Source organism: Mustela lutreola, chromosome 12 (assembly GCF_030435805.1).
Source record: "Mustela lutreola isolate mMusLut2 chromosome 12, mMusLut2.pri, whole genome shotgun sequence".
Lineage (NCBI taxonomy): Eukaryota > Metazoa > Chordata > Mammalia > Carnivora > Mustelidae > Mustela > Mustela lutreola.
Genome location: NC_081301.1, coordinates 11,968,108 through 11,990,796, shown reverse-complemented (window position 1 = coordinate 11,990,796; position 22,689 = coordinate 11,968,108). Strand labels below are relative to the sequence as shown.

General features: G+C 39.9%; 2 protein-coding genes across 2 annotated transcripts; both read left to right on the top strand.

Moving 5' to 3' along the window:
• Positions 1 to 3,132: 3,132 nt before the first annotated feature.
• Positions 3,133 to 7,738, top strand: LOC131812500 (olfactory receptor 1N2-like; the record flags this gene model as incomplete). Its single annotated transcript, XM_059142127.1, has 3 exons — positions 3,133 to 4,034; positions 6,716 to 6,733; positions 7,729 to 7,738. Coding segments are annotated over exons 1-3 (930 nt in total), but the record flags the coding sequence as incomplete, so codon positions are not given.
• Positions 7,739 to 13,627: 5,889 nt separating this feature from the next.
• Positions 13,628 to 14,560, top strand: LOC131813004 (olfactory receptor 1E5-like). The gene has a single exon (XM_059143090.1). It carries the CDS (start codon positions 13,628 to 13,630, stop codon positions 14,558 to 14,560), a length of 933 nt encoding a protein of 310 aa, XP_058999073.1.
• Positions 14,561 to 22,689: the final 8,129 nt, after the last annotated feature.

Sequence of the window (22,689 nt, the reverse complement as noted above, 5' to 3'; positions counted from 1 at the left end):
GTTGCAGCCCCTGGGGTTGTGAAGGGTGGAGGATAATATACTACCCAGTCAGGGGAGGTAATAAAAAGGGAGGTTCAAAAGAATTTTTCATATGCTAAAGAGGACCTAGGAGATACCTGAGGCCTTGCCATGGTCAGGTTAAGGCTGTTTTTCCCCTCTAGCAAGGTACTAACATTAAGACAGGAAGAATGTCACCCATGTCCTACCCAGGAGTAGGGGGGTGAGGGAGGATGCAGGGGGTCAGCTCCTGCCTTGTCCTGAGCGAGCCTTCTGCTCCCTCATCAACCAGGGGCTCCCTGTGAATGCACATTCCCCATGTGGTACTGGATATTCTTCCAGGCACTGTGCAGTCAGCGTGGCCGAAAAGCCTTCTGTCCCGAGAGCTGAAGGAGACGACAGAACAAGCGCTAAATGGGAAAGTGCATTTATCATCAACCGCAGTCATTTCGTCCTGCCTTTCAGCATTCCATTTCCCAGCTTTTTCTGTCCCATCTTTACCTTCAAACTGCTAGGATCAAACAGAAATGAGAAGAAAGCGGTCTTCTTACGGTAATACCTCAACACCAAGTACTTGGTGTGAAGAAATGAGAGTGAATGACATAGACTAAGTGGACACTAAGTGTCCACTTTCCTCAATTCACTATACAGAAGGACTTTTTTTTTATTTAGTTATTTATATATTTGACAGAGATCACAAGTAGGCAGAGAGAAAGGAGAAAGCAGGCTCCTTGCCAAGCAGAGAGAGTCTGATGCAGGGCTCGATCCCAGGACCCTGAGATCATGACCTGAGCTGAAGGTAGAGGCTTAACCCACTGAGCCACCCAGGTGCCCCAGGACCTTTTCTTAAATTAGTCCCCATATAGTACGTCATTAGTTTTTGATGTAGTATTCCATGATTCATTGTTTGCAAATAACACCCAGGGCTCCATGCAATCTGGACCCTCCTAATACCCACCACCAGGCTCACCCATCCCTCCACCCCACCTCTAAAACCCTCAGTTTGTTTCCCAGAGTCCACAGCCTCTCATGCTTTGTCTCCCACTCTGATTTCTCATTTCCCCCTTCCTTCTCCTGATGTCCTCCATGCTATTCCTTACCTTGCACAAATAAGTGAAACCATCTGATAACTGACTTTCTCTGCTTCACTTATTGCACTCAGCATAATCTCCAGTCCCATCCATGTTGGCAGTAACCTCTTCAACATCGGCCACAGCAACTTCTCTCAAGACACATCTCCAAAGGCAAGGGAAACAAACAAACAAACAAATATGCAGAAGGTCTTCTGTGGAGAAGTCCAAACCTCTGTCATCTAAATACTCCCGGTAGGGGCGGAGATAGGCGAGAGCAGGCTTGATTCACTTTTTCCCAGTTTCCTCTCACAGGGAAGGGATAGATCTCTTCCCCATGGCGAGTCTCTACCCAGACTTCTGTCCCCACACCACATTCGGCTCAGAGCCATCTTCCTTAGTCCCACGGGACTCTCACTTTTTAATATTCTTGTGATTGTCTGGATTTTTTGCTCACCTCAGTTTGTCTAGGATTATTTTGGTGGGTGGAGCTGGCAGTCTAATAAGTTAATTACCCTCTTAGCAGGAACTTGAAACCCGAAGGCTCATAGAATTCAAACAACCCACCTCAGGATAGCAAGGCCAGGACACCTTCTGTCCAGGTTGGAATCAAAGTTTGTTGTTTTCCACCTCCTGTTTGGAGCCCCTTCTGCCCCAGTTACCAGCTTTCCCAGCAGATTTCCCAGAGCAGCCATCACACTAAGAATGGAGATGCACACAGATCCCCGGGGACAAAATTTATCAAATGAAACCCAGCGATGTGCCATGCGTTCCCTCCACGCATGCTCCTCGGTGAGTGCTGGCCTAGGAAGCCAAACCATGAAGCTGCAGCAATTACTTCAGATTTGTCTCTGAGGACCAGCTTGGGGAATCACACTCCTGGGGCACAGAATCTAGAAATACTTCTGTGACAATGTGGGAAGCACATCCAACCTCCCCCTCTGCAGTCTGGGCTGCTGCTCTCTGGCTGGCCTGGTGTAGCCCATGGTCCTGGGGCCTCTGCTCTCTCATTTGCTGTAGGCTAAGAAGAACCTGCAGGTCCAAAGCAAGGTCCTGTGAGACCAAACCGAGAACAGGTGCAGGGGTTTGACTTTGATGGTGGATGCTGCCTGGGCCAGACACCTGTGGTGAGTGCTCCAAGAAAAAGACAGGGTTGGGTGTTCCCTCTGATACCCACAAAAGATACCAGTCAGAGTCCCTGCTTCCTGTCTCTCAGCCCATCCTGGGATGGGCAGTGGAAACTACTTCCTTAGAGAGAAAGTCACCTACGTCTGCCCCGGCAGAGGATAGGGTTAAGCAGAGTTGGCCTTGATTCAGGATGTCGAGGGGCATAAGAAATGACTTCAGACCCCCCCCATGCTATATTCACGTCTTCTTTGTAATACTATGCAAATGACTTAATTTCACTGAATTTCAGTAACCCATTAGTGAAGTGTATGTAATAAAATGTGTAGGTTTTCAATTAGATGCTGCACTTGTAGTGCTTAGAACTCAGTGTTGGCTCTTGCTGTTCGCACTTTAGATGGGCTCATGACCTGGAAGTCAGGGATGTGGATCTCAGTGAACATACAGAAGAGACGGAGGTGTCCTGACTTACTTCTCCAACAGCTACCTATCACCTTGCTTTTGCATTTTAGAGGTTTTTGTTTTGTTTTGTTTTCATTTGAGACAGAGAGAGAGAGAGAGAGAGAGAGAGAGCATGAACAGGGGAGAGAGGCAGAGGGAGGGGGAGAAGCAGACTCTACTGAGCCCAGAACTCCATGTGGGACTCCATCCAAGGACCTTGAGATCATGACTTGAGCAGATGGCAGGTGCTTAACCAACTGAACCACTCAGGCCCCCCTAATTCTGCATTTTAACCTCTCAGCCAGCTTGATCTCCTTTCTTGGGTGGATGAAAAGTAGGGAGCAATGCAGACCTTGGAGGAAAGGTCCAGGAACTTGGAATAGAGACATATGTGAATTGGGTGGGGGATGTTTCTTTTAGAGAAGGCTAGAAGTACCAACTTTTTTTTTTTTTACACTATTTAACTTGTTTTTTCTCTCCTTCCAGAAGGAGTAGTGGCATGGACAGAATCAACCAGTCCAGTGTCACTGAATTCCTCCTCTTGGGTCTTTCTGAGAGGCCAGAGCAGCAGCCTCTCCTATTTGCTATCTTTGTGGGCATGTATCTGGTCACTGTCATGGGGAACCTGCTCATCATCCTGGCCATTGGCTTTGACCCACACCTCCACACGCCCATGTACTTCTTCCTGGCCAACCTCTCTTTTGCTGATGCCTGCTTTTCTTCCACCACCGTCCCCAAGATGCTGGTGAACATCCAGAGACAAAGTCAGATCATCCCATATGGAGGGTGTTTGGCCCAGATGCACTTCTTCATGACATTTGGAGCGTTGGATGACTTCCTCTTGGGGGTGATGGCCTATGACCGCTATGTGGCCATCTGCAGGCCTCTTCACTACTCCACGCTCATGAGGCCCCTGGTGTGCATGCTCCTTCTGGTGGCATGCTGGCTTCTCACCAACCTTGCTGCTCTCCTGCACACTCTGCTTATGGCTAGGCTTTCTTTCTGTGCAGGCAACAGCATCCATCACTTCTTCTGTGATGTGGTCCCTCTGCTGCAACTGTCTTGCTCAGACACCAGCACCAACCAGGTAGCCCTATTCACCGTGGGCTCCATGATCCTCACTGGTCCTCTCTCTCTGATCATTTTGTCATATGCACACATCATCTCCACCATCCTCAGGGTCCCATCTGCCTCTGGGAGGCAGAAGGCCTTCTCCACCTGTGGGTCCCACCTCACTGTTGTCTTCCTGTTTTATGGGACAGCAATTGGTGTCTATCTGTTTCCCCCTTCATCTCACTCTGGGGGTAAAGACAGGGTTGCAGCTGTATTTTACACCGTTGTGACTCCTATGCTGAACCCCTTCATTTATAGTCTCAGGAACAGCGATATGAAGGCTGCACTGAGAAACCTTTTTGGAATTCATACATTGTCTTCTTAGGAACTTTGATCCTACATGTGTATTTTGACATTGCGCTCTGGAGAACCCATGTGTTTGTGAAGCATCACCATCACTTATCACATTTGCTTAGGTTTCAAAAGAAGTGATCCAGGATCATTCTCTTAAACTTCAAACATAACAGTGTATGGTGGGTGTATTTCATAAAGGACTTGTGCTATGTTATAAATGTGAATATTTCCCTGGTGTTGTGTAGGGTGATCTAAGCTACACGGGGCTAATGTCAATTAGAACTTCTGTTTGCTGTTATCGTAATGCATGTATATTTTTTAACCTATGATTCAATCAGAAATAATTAATCTCCAAATACTATATCTGGCAGAGGAAGCATTGATTCCATGCCTTTATGGCATTCCCTGATAGAATTCAAAATGGCATGCAGCTGTACATACATGCAATTAACTAAATACAAGTCTAATCATCATGATTTCTCCATAAAGCTTATTATCTCTTTTGTTCCATGTTCTTAACTCTCTACATGTATTATGCCATTTATTTTTCCAATTATAATGATCTTGGGTTAAATGCTATGATTATTATATTTTACAGATAGAGACCAAAGCTAATAAGTGGGGAAAGAAGTATTAAATTTAGTCTTAGTCTGACTCTGGTATTCAAATTCCTGCTTTACTGTCTTGCTTCTTGGTGCCAATGCTTGTGGAAAGAGACATATTCACTTTAAGCTAGTATGTACACTGATGCCTACCATATGCCAGGCACTGTGCTATGCACTATTGGTAAAATGTAAAAATGAATGAGATATTGTCGATACCTATACATGGTAGAGACAGACACGTGTCCAATTTAGTCAGATGGTGACCAGTCAAGTCAGATGGTGATAGTTACCATGACAAAAAGTAACATGCGTAACCATGGTCAGACATAGTTTTACCCATAATGTGACATTTTGTCAGCTCACTGGAACTAGTGAGGAAAGAAAAGTGAGGATTCCACAGTGACAGGCTGTTTACAATGAGAGGCATGCAGGTTGTTGGAGCCATGTCAGCCCAACCTTGGAAGTGTTTCGTAGTGGTCTCTCTAAATATGGGTCTTAGGTTTTCATTCCCAGTTCTGTTGGCCAATTCTCTTGGCCAATTCTGTTCCTTGTAGCTATCTGTCATTGTCAGTGCTTTTGAATTCTAGCTTTAGATTAGTGTTTTCTGGAGCTTTAGAACTCTCTAGAGAAGAGATCCTAGTATTTTTTATAAACACAAAACAAACAGGTAATTCTAGTGCAACCAGGTTTGACAATCCTGTTGTGGGACATCCTTCATGGCAGCAAAAGGGCAGATGAAATAAGGTATGAAAATACCTACCTCACTTTTTGCCCTTTCAAGGTAAAAATCAGTGAGGAACTGAGCATGTTGACAGCACCAAGAAGTTCCTGAATACTTAGCCCTGGTTGAATCCTTTTATATCTTACTCAATTTTTTATTCTTTGTTTGCTGTAATTTACTAGCTTTCCATAAACCCCTTCTGGACCTGCTATCTTTGAATAATGCTTGGTTTACTTTTATGCATGATTTTCAAGTATACTAACAATATTATCTGAGTGAGGCATTCATCACTTTCAAAGAATCTGCTTATATTCTTATCTTTGGGCTTCTACCTCTGTTCAAAAAAGGCAAGCAAGTGGATGCTCTGTGCACTGGATTTTTTCCTTGTTCCTCTTCCTTAGAATCACTCCCAGGTGGGGCTGTATATGGCAGTGTACCTCCAGGCAGTGGACAGCCATCTGTTTTCAACTCATTACACTATATCATGATTTTATCCATGAACCAGGTTCAAGTGTTTTCTACCCCAACAGACCAATGGTGTGAGCTGAGTGAAAAAAAACTGAAACCAAGGTCCAGAACATGGGGATCATGACCATTCCTGTTGCCTTGTGCTCTCTGGACCTGCTTGAGCCTAATCCCAAATGGAACATTTCTACTCTTCGTATGTATATGTATCCATACTGGAGAATGGGATTTGGGGGTGGGGCAGAGTATATGCATATTTTCGGCCTTGGTAGTTAATACCAGAAAGTTAGATAAAGTGCTTTATCAATTACACTCATCCCTATAATATGTGAATAAGTGTGGTCCACTTCCTCAGCCACACTTATACTGTCCTTCTCCACTGGACACATTCTTCTGGGTTTGTAGAAATCATGTTTGGTGGGTTTTATGTGCATTTTTCTGAGAACTCATGTAGTTTATCTCTTGTGCCTATGCTTATTGATCATTTGCCTATTTTCTCTTGTAACAAACATGTTCTCATTATTTTGCTACTGTTTAATTAGGTGTTCTCATTTTCAAACATTAATTTGTAAAAATTATATATTGTAGATAGGAGTCCTTTGCTAAATATATGTATTGAGGTTTTTTTTATTATGTTGCTTGCTTTTTATGGTCTATTTAGAGTTAATTTTGAGTAACAAACACACACAAAAAGATTCAACTTCATTCTTTTGCATGTAGTGTTGCAGAGCCATTTATTTAAAAAATATTTCTTTCCCTACTGATTTGTCTTGGCACCTTTTAACAAATAGCATGGAGGACAAGGGGAGATGAAGAGAAAAAGGGAGTTGAGGGAAATTGGAAGGGGAGGTGAACTATGAGAGACTATGGACTCTGAAAAACAATCTGAGGGTTTTGAAGGGGTGGGGGGTGGGAGGTTGGGGGATCCAGGTGGTGGGTATTATAGAGGGCACGGATTGCATGGAGCACTGGGTGTGGTGCAAAAATAATAAATACTGTTATGCTGAAAATAAAAAATAAATTTAAAAAATAAAAAAATAAATTAAAATAAATTTAAAAATAAAATAAAATAAAATTCCTGCTGGATTTAAATATGAGAGATTACTTCTGGATTTTCAGCTCTGTTCCATTGGTCTAAATTCATTTTCATGCCTATATCATACTATCCTGATTACTGTGCCTTTGTAGGAAGTTTGAAATCAGGACATATGGATCCTGACACTTTGTTCTATTTCTCTGAGAATATTTTTGTTAGTTGGGATCCCTTTAATTTCCATATATAGTTTAAAATCAGCTTGTCAATTTCTATAAAGAAGACAGCTGGGATTTTGGTAGTAATTATGTTGACTATACAGATCAGTTTGGAAAGTATTGTCATCTTGACAATATGAACTCAAGCCTTGAACATGGGATGTATTTCCATTTGTTACATGTTTAATTTCTTTCAACAATATATTTTGTTGTATTTAGATAATGAATTTTCCACTTATTTTGATGAATTTATTCTTAAATATGCTATTCTTTTTTATCCTATTATAAGTAGAATTGTTTCTTTTCTTGTTGTTGTTACGTTAGTCCCCATACAGTACGTCATTAGTTTTAGATGTAGTATTTCAAGATTCATTGTTTACGTGTAACACCCAGTGCTCCATGCAATACGTGCCCTCCTTAATACCCATCACCAGGCCAACCCATCCGTCCATCCCACCTCCCCTCTAGAACCCTCAGTTTGTTTCTCAGAGTCCACAGTCTCTCATGGTTCTTCTCCCCCTCCAATTCCTGAACTCCTTCATTTTCCCCTTCCTTCTCCTAATGTCCTCCATGCTATTCCTTATGTTCCACAAGTCACTGAAACCATACTATAATTTACTTTCTCTGCTTGACTTATTTCACTCAGCAAAATCTCCTTCAGTCCCATCCATGTTGATGAAAAAATTGGGTATTTATCATTTCTGATGGCTGAGTAATATTCCATTACTCATTAATGGACCATGTCTTCTTTATGCATTCCCCTATTGGAGGACATCTTGGCTCTTTCCACTGTTTGGCTATTATGGACATTGCTGCTATGAACACTGGGGTACATATGACCCTAGAACTGTTTCCTTAATTTCATTTTCAGATTGTTCCTTGATAGTGTATAGAAATCAATTTTTGTATATTGACCTTGTATTTTGCAATATTTGAACCTACTTATTCATTTTAATAATTTCTTTTTTGATTCCTTAGTATCTCTTACAGTTGGCCACTGAACAATGCAGATGTTAGGGACACTGACCTCTACCACGCAGTCGAAAATCCCTGTATAACTTTTGACTCCCCTAAAACTTTACTAAGAGCCGACTATTAGAAGACTTAACAGTAACATAAACAGTCAATTAACACATATTTTGTATGTTCCATGATTATATACTGTATTCTTACAACAAAGAAGGCTAGAGAGAAGAAAATGTTATTAAGAAAAAAAATTTACATTAAATTCTCAGGAATTATAAATATTAGATCAATAAATACAATGCAATAAAAACTAAATTAATGACAATGTAACAAAAAATAAAAAGAAATGATAGGAATAATAAATACTAGAGCATAATCAGTTAAATCAATAGAGAAAAATCAAGAAAAAGAAAAAAGTAATTTAAAATTAGGTGATTGGATTAAAAAATGCACTTGTTTGGTGATGAGTACTAGGTGATGTATAAAAGTGTTGAATCACTATATTGTATACCTGAAACTAATATTATGCTGTATTTTAACTAAGTGGAATTTAAATAAATCCTTACAAAATGAAAAAAAAAGAAAGTCATAAGGAAGAGAAAATACATTACACTACTGTCCTGTATTTATTTTTTTAAAAATCCACATATAAGTGGACCCATGCAGCTCAAACTTGAGTTGTTCAAGGCTTAACTATATATACAGAAATCATCAGAAAATAGAGTTTTGTTCCTTCCTTTCCAGCCTAGATGTCTTTTATTTTATTTTATTTTATTTTTTGCTTGACTGCCCTGGCCAGAACCTCCAGCAAACGTTGACTAGAAGTGATATTGTTACTGAACTTAAAGGGGAAGCCAAGATAGAGGTCATGGTTGCACAATACTGTAAATATACTTAATGCCACTGTGCTTGCTTCGGCAGCACATATATTAAAATTGGAATATACTTAATGCCACTGACTTGTGCATGTTAAAATGGTTAAAATGGTAAATTTATGTAAATGTTATGTGTATTTTAGCACATTAAAAAATAATCAAACAATGCAATTTATCTCCTAAGCAAAATAAAAGGATTAATGAAAAAAATCATATGAATCTCAGAACAAAAAATAAAATTGGAGAAGAACTATTTGGAAAAATAACAGAGACAAGTTATTTAGAGTTAAATATTAATGACTTCAAGGGTCAAGGGTCAAGTTCAAGGGTCTAGAGAGTAATGAAAAGGAAAGAAAATGAAAAGCTCGCACATCTACAGGTTTTAATAAATTTTAAGAATTTCAAAGTCAGAGAAAAGTTTTGAGACAAAGGGGAGTTTGCCTGCAGTAATCATACTCATATCAGATTCCTTAACAGCCATACTGGATGTAAAAAAAGCAATGAAATATTTTTAATGCATAAAAAGAATATAGCTTTAAAATCAATAATTTGTATCCAGCAAAGTTGTCACTCAAATGTGAAAACATATTACAAATATTCTTATATATCTAAATAAAGATAATTCATATATTTGCATAAAGCTTCAGAAGGTTTGCCTCACTGAAACTTGTGAAGGAAACACTCAAATTAAAAGATAAACATTTTTTAAGGAATCGTTGAACACTACATCAAAAACTAATAATGTATTATATGCTAGCTAACTGAACATAATAAAAAAAAGAGTAAAATTTTTTTTAAGTATTTATTTATTTATTTTAGAGAGAAAGAGAGCATGTGTGAATATGTGGGTTGGGGAAAGAATCCTTAAGAAGGCTCCTGGCTGACTGGGGAGCCTGATGCAGGGCTGGATCCCAGGACCCTGAGATCATGACCTGAGGTGAAATCCAGAGTCAGCCACTTAACAAACTGAGCCACCCAGGCACCTTAAAGGACAGACATTTTTAGGAAATGCTGCAAGATAAATGGAAATTAAAGATGGCTAACCATCTTGATAAAATTTGGGGTTTTTTTAAAGGCTTAAACTAAAGGAAAAATGAAAAAGTATATCCATTACAAATCAGAATTAAAGTTCCTACAAATCAGTATCAGAAGACAATCAACCCAGTAAAAATGGGCAGACTTTTCATAAAAGAAGATATAAGAATGGCTGATCAGCACAAGAAAATGTGCTCTGGATCATTAAAGACTGGGGAAATGTGAAATAAAAGCACAAAGAACTACAACTTCACATACTTAGGATGGCAAAAATGTGAACTCGGAGATTTCTATTTGAGAGAATATTTTGTTTTCTGACTTACTTACCTGAGAAAAGTCCAGAAAGGATAAGTGAACTTTCCAAAGCCACAGAGCAGTTCATTTAGAGTTTGGGGACTGGGCAACAGACCAAGGTTTTTCCCGCAGTGAATACTTCAGAGACCGGTGTTCCCAGATGTTTCTGAAACTTACAGCAGGGAGCTCTGGGGATTGCTCCAGAAACCACAGGGAGATATCTAGCTTCTTTTTTTTTTCCCCACATTTCTAGTCAGTTTGGCTGACTCAGGATCTAAGATGGCCCACTCTCATTTCTCCATCTTTGGAGGAGATGAGGGTTCCACGTCCCAAGGAGTCCTTTATGCCTTAAATATAGGGGAAGATGCTGTCTTTTCATCTGGTCATCAAATATGGTTTTTCCACTCTTGACAAGTGAGAACTCAGAGCAGAAGAGTCAAATCTCTACCATAATGTGAAAAAAAATGAGGAGCTCTTCTGGGCCCAACTCAGAACTGACAGTAAGTCATTGGCCATGCATCCCCCTTCCCTGTCAGTCAAGAGAAGCAGAATGGTCCTTTGGAAATTGTTTCAGGAATCCTGTTTTTGGTATCAGTTGTAGTACTGAACTTGGACAGATTACAGCAGTTCTTGGAGATTCTATTTACTCATTCATAAAATAAGAGGTGGTGGGTATTAAGGAGGGCACATATTGCATGGAGCATTGGGTGTGGTGCAAAAACAATGAATACTGTTATGCTGAAAAGAAGATATATATATATATATATATATATATATATATATATATATATATATATGGATATTAAGCCATCTTATATATGTTGTATAAGATGGCTTAATATCCATCAGTCCCTAAAGGATGGAGTGGCAGGGTAGCCTTGATCCAGAGGTCTACTTCACTGGGCTATGAATTTAACCCTCTAGTCCCTGAAACTACATTCCTGAAACTTCCACATATTCCTGAAAGGGACTTGATATGTGGATGGAACATGACAGGTCGGATTGACTGTTTTCAAATATGGAAAAGCAAAGCGATTCAGGGGAACATTTCTTAGCACTCGGAAGGGGTACAAAGGAGCAGATTCAGACCTATGAGAAGATACATTCCTACTAAATTGGAATTCCAAGCATCCATTTTCTCTGCATTTTTAAATTAAAACCCAACAATATTTAGTTTAAATGTAAAATATAAACAAACCACACATTCAGTGCTTGGGAAGAAACACAACCAATTAGACTTACTAATTCAACATTCAAATACTTTAAACATTTTTCCCCATTGTATTAGAATGTATGCTAGGCAACCTAAGTTTTTCATACACCTCTTCCAGTAACTGTAATTTACTTAAAGTATAAAAGCCAATGCTGGTACCTAAATGATAATATCACACAGTTTCATCATAGCTTAAAAAGCCATTTTACTGCCCATCCATCCACTACCTTATTCAATAGTACATGCGAAGTGCATACATAAAAAGAAACAAAATGAAGAAAAATGAGTCTCTGGCACCGAGGGAGACACCTCAGTGTCTCCCCTAATGGGGATAAGCAACTAATTATAAGGCAATATGTCAAGTGTTCCAGCAAAACTCAAATACAGAGCTGTGGGAGCAAAGAGGGTAAAAGCAATGGATTCCAAAAGGAGAATATGAAGTATTGTCCAGTGTTGACACCCAAGCTCTTGCCAGGTGGAGAGGAGGAGGAAGCAACTAGGAAGGTGAAAGGGCTAAATACCAAAGTCACGCAGGCAAGACACAGGAGTTGTCTGAGGACTGTTAGTGGTTTCATAGGCAAGACTGGTGTGGTGTAACAGGGAAGTTTCACTGGACAGAAAGATGGAAACAGACTCAAGAAGGGCTAATAATGTCATGATAAGAAAGAGCCTAGATGTTTTTCTGATGGTGAGAAGGAGACTCACAACAGCTTATGACATCAATTCAAGTTATCTTTCTTCATGGGGGGGGGACCAAAGTTTGACAGTTTAAATGAATTATTCGAAGCCATATTACAATGTTTGATAAAGAAGGTGAGTCAAGGGGTGCTTGGGTGGCTCAGTGGATTAAGCCTCTGCCTTTGGCTGGGGTCATGATCTCAGGATCCTGGGATCAAGCACCACATCGGGCTCTCTGCTCAGCAGGGAGCTGTCTTCCCCCTCTCTCTCTGCCTGCCTCTCTGCCTACTTGTGATCTCTGTCAAATAAATAATTTTTTTAAAAATCTAAAAAAAAGAGGGGGAAGGTGAGTCAAAATTTTCTGAGTACAAACTAAATTTTTCCCTTAATGTTATGCAACCTAGATACTCTGCTTGGAGACAAATAGATGAGTCTCATGTAGTGGTTTTAAGTATATAGATATAGTAGAGATTCGATTCTGTGAAATACGGGAAATGCTCCCATGTGGTGTGGATCTCATCCAAGCACTGGGTTAAACTGAAATGGACTGACTCACATCAATCACACTCACAAGAGACTGATGCATAAGCCAAAAACTCCATTAATTTCATTTGCCATGAGAACTGTAACTGCCAAATTGGATATTTACATTCTCTAAGGCAAAAGATGTATGAATTAATGTGACTGAAATCATCATTTTACAATGTATACTTATATTAAAACATCACACTGTATACTTTGCATATATACAGTTTTTTTAAAAAGATTTATTTATTTATTTAACAGACAGAAATCACAAGGAGGCAGAGAGGCAGGTAGAGAGAGAGAGGAGGAAGCAAGCTCCCGGTTGAGCAGAGAGCCCGACGCGGGGCTCGATCCCAGGACCCTGAGATCATGACCTGAGCCAAAGGCAGAGGCTTTAACCCACTGAGCCACCCAGGCGCCCCCCACATGATGTTTCTAATAGGAATATGAAATACTTCCCACACAGCATTATTTTACTTTTTTGTTACTTATCATAAAAATTTCTTTCATATAAACTATGGAGTGCTATGCCTCCATCAGAAAGGATGAATACCCAACTTTTGTAGTAACATGGATGGGACTGGAAGAGATTATGCTGAGTGAAATAAGTCAAGCAGAGAGAGTCAATTATTATATGGTTTCACTTATTTGTGGAGCATAACAAATAGCATGGAGGACATGGGGAGATAGAGAGGAGAAGGGAGTTGGGGGAAATTGGAAGGGGAGGTGAACCATAAGAGACTATGGTCTCTGAAAAACAATCTGAGGGTTTTGAAGGGGCAGGGCGTGGGAGGTCGGGGTACCAGGTGGTGGGTATTATAGAGGGCACAGATTGCATGGAGCACTGGGTGTGGTGCAAAAATAATGAATACTGTTATGCTGAAAATAAAAAATAAATTAAAAAAAATAACAACAACAACAACAACAACAACAAATTTCTTTCATACAGAATTCCAGACATGGACAGAAGAAATCAGACCAGCATCTATGAATTTCTTCTCATGGGACTCTCTGAGCAGCCAGAGCAGCAGCCTCTCCTGTTCGGGCTTTTCCTGGGCATGTACCTGGTCACCATTCTGGGGAACCTGCTCATCATCCTGGCCATAGTTTCTGACCAGCACCTCCACAACCCTATGTACCTCTTCCTGGCTAATCTTTCCTTTTCTGACATTGGTTTCATCTCCACAATAATTCCCAAGATGCTAGATAATATTAGCTCAGGAAGTAAACTGATTTCTTATGGTGGGTGTCTGACACAGCTTTATTTCTTTGGCCTATTTGCAGATCTAGACAACTTTCTCCTGGCTGTGATGGCATTTGACCGCTATGTGGCCATCAGCCACCCCCTCCATTATGCCATGACCATGAACTCCCAACGGTGTATCCTGTTGGTGGCTGGGTCATGGATGGTCACTACCTTCCATGCCCTAGTGCATACCCTCCTGGTAATGAGGCTTTCTTTCTGTGGCCCCAATATCATCCCCCATTTCTTCTGTGATCTGGTCCCACTCCTGAATCTGGCCTGCTCCAGTACTTATGTTAATGACCTGGTGCTCATCCTTATGGCAGGAACACTGCTAATTGGACCCTTCATCTGCATCCTTACATCTTACTTTTATATTGCTTTGGCCATCCTAAGAATCAATTCCACAAAGGGTAAGCAAAAGGCCTTCTCCAACTGCACCTCCCACCTCTCTGTGGTCTCTCTGTTTTATAGCACAGCTATTGGGGTCTATTTATGTCCTCCATCATCCCCCTCAGGTGGAAAAGACAGAGTCTTCTCAATAATGTACACAGTGGTGACCCCCATGCTGAACCCCTTCATCTATAGCCTAAGAAACAGGGATATGAAGGGGGCTCTGGGAAAACTACTCAGAAGAAAAACACTCTAATGTTCTTTCCCAGGACCTTGTGGTCCTGACTCCAAGACTCAGATCTGGGAGTTGAAATTGGCCTCCTGATGACCTAACCACTGAAGCTTCCCTGAACATGTGACTTCTTTTTTCTTGTGTTTGTATTACAAAGTACAGATTGACATCTAAGGACAGGGAGGGACAAGTGATAACAGTAACCTCAGATTGTCTCTGTGAAATGCCCATGCTCTGAGTAGTTTACTATCCCCTCTCAAAATGGCTCTTGTTACTTTTACTGGTCTCAAGCCAAAGCCTGGGGGCTTGTATACATATAAAACAACAATGAAAGTAAAAATTTTTGTTTGGGTCAAGTTATAACAGAACTGTGGAAGATGTCATTGGCCCAAGAATATAGGATTCATCATGTCTGGTAGCAAGAAGCACAAAGGAAGTAACCTGATACTTTATATTTAAATAGGCAGTGTTCTATTGAAACATCAGAATGGGGCATAGTTTAAGCCCTGGGTTCCAGGGTTGGCTTTGCCAGAAATGAACTGTGTGACAGCTGGATAATCACTTGATTGCCTCTGAGCCTTGGTTTCCTGAAACATTTATAAAATAGAGTGACTGAATTATGTTAGTTAAAACCCTATATTCATATACCCCAGTTCCAATAATATTTAGTGTTATGGTGACAAGAACTAAAGACTTGAAGTCAGAAGTTACAAATCAAGACCAAAAGCCTTCCACTCTCACACTATGTAATTTGGGGAACATTCTTCCTTTCTGAGGTCTGGTTTCTTTATCTGTAAAACTGGAAAAACAACTACATCATAAGAGTAATAAATAATAAGAAACATATAAGCTTACTTGGGTCACAGTAAGTGCTCCACAAATGTTTATGGAATCCAGATCTTAAGTTCTGTTATTTATCTTAATTAATCTTAGGAATTCCCTTCTCTCTATTGGGAAAACCCTCAATCACTCCCTCTCTGGAAGCCCTGTCTCCAGTCTTCTTATTTATTTATGAAGGCTCTTCTACATGATTTCTCTCTCTGGTAAATATTTTGGAGGTCTCTGAATATGGAGGTAGAAACTGTGTTAAGGAGAATTCTTCCAATGATTATTTAATTCCTCCATATTCACTTCACATGGGTCACCAATGGTTGACTCAATGTAGGTAGAAGAGTGTGCTAGTGTTGGGAGGAATATTTTGTCACCCAGCTTGACTTGTACCTGCGAGTGGATGAGATTTATTTAATCTAACAACTGCCCTAGTTTGCTACCTTACTCACTCTGTCCCAGAACAGAAATTTGTGCACACTCAGCCCAGGCCAATCCTGTTTCTTACTGAGAACCAACCTGTTCACAGGGACATGTGCTCTGCTATGTATCTCCAAGGGTAAAGTGGCCACTCATATACTCCTGAGAATCCTCCCAAATCCAGCAATAGTCGCTTCTGGGGTTGGTCAGGAAAATATTTAGGTTCTCACTTCAAGTCATGTCTCTAACTTAGACTTCATCAGGAGTAAAGTGGCGATATAGCCCCTGTCTTCTGTGTGTCCTTGTCTTATTCAGTAGTTGATTGAGAACTCAACTGGGAAAGTGGGTGCTGTTTCTTGAGCTCCCTCAAACACCCCCAACAATCTGAAAATCATAGCCTCAGCACATATCTAGAGTCTCAGAGACTCTAGAGTAAGTTATTTAACATCTCCGAGTCACCTTGTATGTAATAATGAGGTAAAAAACTAAGTTTTAATAATATTGATAAATGGTAAATAACTGAATGGCTATAACTGAAGTGCTTCTCATGATCCCTGACATGTAGAAGGGACTCAGAAAATAACCACAACCCTTGTATAGCTGCTGTTGTTTTCAAAGTTGCTCTTCTCATTATTGTAGGTCTTGTGAGCCTGACCCCTCCCTGCTGAGTAATCATGAAGCCAACAGAATCATATGCTTTTTAATGGTTGTAGTTGTTCACATTTACCAAAAATAAGACACACAGAATTTGGCAAGCATATTTTAGGCCATTTTATTGCCAAATAGCATTCACCATCAAATGAGAGATTTGAAATGTCCTGGCCCAGTGCTTATGAAGAGAGGTAGGCCTTTTACAAGGTGTTTTAAAGCCATAATATTGGAATCTATCTTGGTTTGGGTTCACTTAGAAACAGGTTCTGAGGCAAGAATTTGAATATAAGCAGTTCTTTTGGGAGGTGATCCTAGGAAACACCAGGAGGAAATGGGGAACGAAGACAGTAGAGGAAAGGTAGACAATACAGGGACACTACCACATGAGTTACCACCGTGCCTAGTTGGCCCTTACTATGGCTGGGGAACTCTGGAGCCAGTACAGAACACATACTTCTAAATTACCCCACCCAACTCCCACCAGCTGAGACTGAAGGCTTTCCCAGGGAGCATTAATTCCTCAGCACTTCTTCTCTGCTATGCATGTCTATCTGGAACTCATGGGATACCCTGGGACACCTCCAGCAGCCAGAAATAGCTTTCAGACAGATGGATATGCTGGGTGAAAGTATGTGGGATAAATCCATACGTCCTGTCAGTATCAGGACAATGATAAGACTTGAGGGTACATGGATGAGGCAACAAGAGCATTTACTACTGTTTACCCCTCGCACTGCTCAGACCCTCTTGCCCCCCATATTAAGTCCAGTATACCTTGTCACTGCTTCTTTAAAGTGGTGGCTGAGGGCCATGTTCCTTTTTAAAAAAAGATAATAGGAGGGTTAGTAGGATAAGCTGTAGTCCCCACTGCAGCAGTTTGCCTCAAGATTAGAGTTAACATGTCATCTCCTCCACCAGATCTCCCTTCTATATGTTCAGAGCTTCTGCTGTTCTGGGTTGGTTGTCCAATGGCGTCTTTGAGGTCTGACTTCAGGTGCTCTGACTCTACTGGCCATGCCCTTCCTTGTTATCTGCACTTGGTGCAGGTCTCTGTTGTTGCAGAACATTATTACAATTTTAAATGTCTTCGTACACATCACTGGGCTATTAAGGAGGGCATTATTGCATGGAGCACTGGGTATTACGCACAAAAAATGAATCATGGAGCACTCCATCAAGAACTAATGATGTACTGTATGGTGACTAACATAACATGATAGAAAAGTTATTTAAAAAAAGAAAAAAATAAAGGTCTTTGTTACAACTATCCTACAGAAGGAATCTGTGGATTGAAGTGGATCTAAATTCCAGTAATGCTGGGGGCCTCCCAATTAAAATATTTGTTTCTCTTATCTTCCCTGTATAAATTACATCCTCCCTAAGCATTTCAAGCAGAGGTTGTGTGGAGGAGAGACCTCCGGCAGCCTCAGGCGAGTGTCACAAACACAGGAGCCTTATTACCAATTATGTCTTATTGTTCATAGAATTCATCTAACAAACATTCACTCTTAGCGATGCCCTGCTTACTTCTATAATATTTACATTTTCACCCTGAAACTCTGTACCTGGGCTATATCCCTGCATTTTTCTTCTATAATATTTACTTTATCACTCTGGAACTCATTACCTGTGCTATATCATAGCTTTGGATCCTCAGGGAACAATCAGAATCAGGGTTCCCCGCCTACAGTACCCATTACAGGTCTAACTCATTCCATCCATTCATGGGAGCACCTGCTGGTGTCCCAGTAAATCCCACAAGTTCCAAACATATACCTCCTTGCCCTTGTTAAACAGCAGCAATCTTATCTCATTGTAATAATTTGGATCAAGCACTGCTATAATCTGAATGTTTTTATCTCCCTCAAAATTCTTTCTGCCTAAAATGCTTTCTCCTCCTCCTCTTCTCCCTAACACTCACTCATTCCTTAGATCTCAGCTGAAGCATCATTTCCTCAGGAAGGGTTGGTTAGATCTTTGTGATTTACATTTTCCAAACTCCCTGTGTTTCTCTTTCAATGCACTTTTCTCAACGATATTTAACAAGTAATTGCCTAAGAAACTACTTTACTTATTCTTCCATTCATTCTACAAATATGTACGAAGTTCCTAATAGGTGCCTAACACTTGCTATTGGGGCTACTATGAAGAAAAAAATACATCTTGCCCCTGACTTCATAGAGCCTGTAGTCTAGTGCATAACATCTCTTATGATTTACTGTAAATTCTATGAAAGGAGGAGCTCTGTCTTAAACACTACCATACCCCATAGGATTTAGCTAAATAAAAGAATGAAGAAATTAATATGGAAATTAATGATTAAGTGAATGAGTTCTATTTGGAATATTTATTTAAATTTTTTTGAGATTTTTAAAAATTTATTTTAATTTCTAACTTTTGTTTTTACTGTTTGATGATTTCTCACAAGGCAAAACCCTAAGTATCTACCACCTGTTGAGGAAATAGATCATTGCCAGCTTTCCAGAAACTGTCTGTGTACCTCTGTGAAATTGCAGCTCCTCTCTTCCCTGTGAAAGTACCACTATTCCTATTTTTTTTAATTTTATTTTTTCAGTGTTCCAGGATTCATTGTTTATGCACCACACCCAGTGCTCCATGCAATACGTGCCCTCCTTAGTACGCACTATTCCTACTTTTATGCTAATTACTTATTTGATTTCTCTTTTAATTTTATGACATATACATCTGTGCCCAAATGGTGTAATTTAATTTTCCCCATTTAAGTTTTTTTATTGTTTATTTTTCCAGTTTTATTGAAATACTATGGACCTGTAATATTGTGTAAGTTTAAGGTGTAGAATTTGGTGGCTTGGTATACATATATATTGTGAAATGATTACCACAATAAAGTTAGCTTACACATCCACTGTCTCACAGTTACCATGTGTGTGTGTGTGTGTGTGTGTGTGTGTGTGGTGAGAACATTTAAGATCTATGCTCTTAGCAACCTTAAAATATATAAGAGTATTGTTAGCTACAGTCACGACATTGTACACTACATCCCTACAACTTACTCATCTGAATAACTAGAAGGATATACTTTCAACTAACCTCTCCCCATTAACCCACTTCTCATTCTAGCTCCTGGAAATCACCTTCTACTCTTGGTTTCTATGAGTTTGGCTTTTTCGACATATAAGCAAGATCGTATAGTATTTGTCTTCTCTACCTGACTGTTCACTCAGCATAATAGCCCCAAACTTTATCCATGTTGTCACAAATGAAGGATTTCCTTCTTTTGTATGGCTGAGTAATATTCCATTGGGTGTTTATATACCACATTTTTTTAACCCATTCATTTGTCAACAGCACTTATGTTGTTTGCATATCTTGGCTATGATGACTAATGCCACAATGAACATGGGAGTAGCTCATTTGGTCACTGGGAGGAATAAATGACATAAAAGCATTTGAGCACTTTAAACAGAATGTCTGACTCATAGTAAACACTCAACATATGTAACCTATTATGATTGCCAACTATGTGCCTTCAACAACATCTGCGTCTATGTGAGTTTAAGATGTTTGGCAGCAGACGGACATGAGAGTTGATAGGAATGGTCCATTTCTCTTTCTAGGGAAATGAATGATTTGTGTTCCCAGACTGAAGAGAGCATAAGTAAAAGGGAAAATATCCATCCAAGCCGCATACTGAGAACAGAGAGTTATGAGTCAGATCAGGAAGGAAAACATAACAGAATATTTCTTAAGCACATTATAACCCCTGCAAAGTCATAATAAAAACACAACCATCACAGAGAAAAAAATGGTGAAGGATTTCTTTGGAAAATTCAGAAAAGGGAAATATAAAAATGGTCAAAAATACAAAGAAAAAAATGTTTCCTTCAACTAGGAAAAAAAAGTAAAACGATAATAAAGGATTGTGGGGTGTTTTTGTTTTTGTTTTTGTTTTCTGTCATCAGACTGAGAGACAGAAAAAAGTTGGCAAACAGTGCTGTTAGGTTGTGTGGAAAAGGACACTCTCATATGCTCTTTTTAAAATATTTTTTTAATTTATTTTCAGCGTAACAGTATTCATTGTTTTTGCACCACACCCAGTAATTTGACTCCAATTTTTTGTAGGATAATCTGATGCTGCCACCTGAAATTAAAAATGCATATATACCACAGAGTCTCCTAGAGAGAGGTCATCTGCATGGCTCTTACTTAATAAACAAGACAAGGATGCCCACTTTCACCACTCTTCTTCAACATAGTATTAGAAGTCCTAGCAACAGCAATCAGACAACAAAGAGAAATAAAAGGTATCTAAATTGGCAAGGAAGAAGTCAAACTCTCTCTCTTCACAGATGACATGATTCTTTATATGGAAATCCCAAAAGACTCCACCCCCAAACTACAAGAACCCATACAACAATTCAGCAACATGGCAGGATACAAAGTCAATGTGCAGAAATCAGTGGCTTTCTTATACACTAACAATGAAAATACAGAAAGGGAAATTAGAGAATCAATTCCATTTACTATAGCACCAAGAACCATAAGATACCTGGGAATAAACCTAACCAAAGAGGTAAAGGATCTGTACTCAAGGAACTACAGAACACTCATAAAGGAAATTGAAGAAGACACAAAAAGATGGAAGACCATTCCATGCTCTTGGATCAGAAGAATAAACATTGTTAAAATGTCTATACTGCCTAGAGCAATCTATACTTTTAATGCCATTCTGATCAAAATTCCACCAGTATTCTTCAAAGAGCTGGAGCAAATAATCCTAAAATTTGTATGGACCCCGAATCGCTAAGGAAATGTTGAAAAACAAAAATAAAGCTGGGGGCATCACGTTACCTGATTTCAAGCTTTATTACAAAGCTGTGATCACCAAGACAGCATGGTACTGGCATAAAAACAGACACATAGACCAGTGGAACAGAGTAGAGAGCCCAGATATGGACCCTCAACTCTATGGGCAAATAATCTTCGACAAAACAGGAAAAAATATACAGTGGAAAAAAGACAGTCTCTTCAATAAATGGTGCTGGGAAAACTGGGCAGCTATATGTAGAAGAATGAAACTCGACCATTCTTTTACACCGTACACAAAGATAAACTCAAAATGGATAAAAGACCTCAATGTGAGACAGGAATCCATCAGAATCCTAGAGGAGAACATAGGCAGTAATCTCTTCAATATCAGCCACAGCAACTTCTTTCAAGATATGTCTCCAAAGGCAAAGGAAACAAAAGAGAAAATAAACTTTTGGGACTTCATCAAAATCAAAAGCTTCTGCACAGCAAAGGAAACAGTCAAGAAAACAAAGAGGCAACCCACGGAATGGGAGAAGATATTTGCAAATGACAGTACAGACAAAAGGTTGATATCCAGGATCGATAATGAACTCCTCAAACTCAACACACATGAAAAGGGCAAACATATCAAAAAATGGGAAGAAGATATGAAGAGACACTTCTCCAATCAAGACATACAAATGGCTATCAGACACATGAACAAATGTTCATCATCATTAGCCCTCAGGGAGATTAAAATTAAAACTTCATTGAGATATCACCTTACACCAGTTAGAATGGCCAAAATTAACAAAACAGGAAACAATATGTGTTGGAGAGGATGTGGAGAAAGGGGAACCCTCTTCCACTGTTGGTGGGAATGCAAGTTGGTGCAGCCACTTTGGAGAACAGTGTGGAGATTCCTGAGGAAATTAAAAATAGAGCTTCCCTATGACCCTGCCATTGCACTCCTGGGTATTTACCCCAAGGATACGGATGTCGTGAAAAGAAGGGCCATCTGTACCCCAATGTTTATAGCAGCAATGGCCACAGTCGCCAAACTATGGAAAGAACCAAGATGCCCTTCAACGGATGAATGGATAAGGAAGATGTGGTCCATATACACTATGGAGTATTATGCCTCTATCAGAAAGGATGAATACCCAACTTTTGTAGCAACATGGACAGGACTGGAAGAGATTATGCTGAGTAAAATAAGTCAAGCAGAGAGAGTCAATTATCATATGGTTTCACTTCTTTGTGGAGCATAACAAATATCATGGAGGACAAGGGGTGTTAGAGAGGAGAAGGGAGTTGGGGTAAATTGGAAGGGGGAGGTGAATCATGATAGACTATGGACTCTGAAAAACAATCTGAGGGGTTTGAAGTGGCGGGGGGGTGGGAGGTCAGGGTACCAGGTGGTGGGTATTATAGAGGGCACGGATTGCATGGAGCACTGGGTGTGGTGAAAAAATAATAAA

Bases quoted from the DNA above. Each gene is read 5' to 3' on its own strand.
- LOC131813004 (XM_059143090.1), top strand. From the start codon at position 13,628: ATGGACAGAAGAAATCAGACCAGCATCTATGAATTTCTTCTCATGGGA.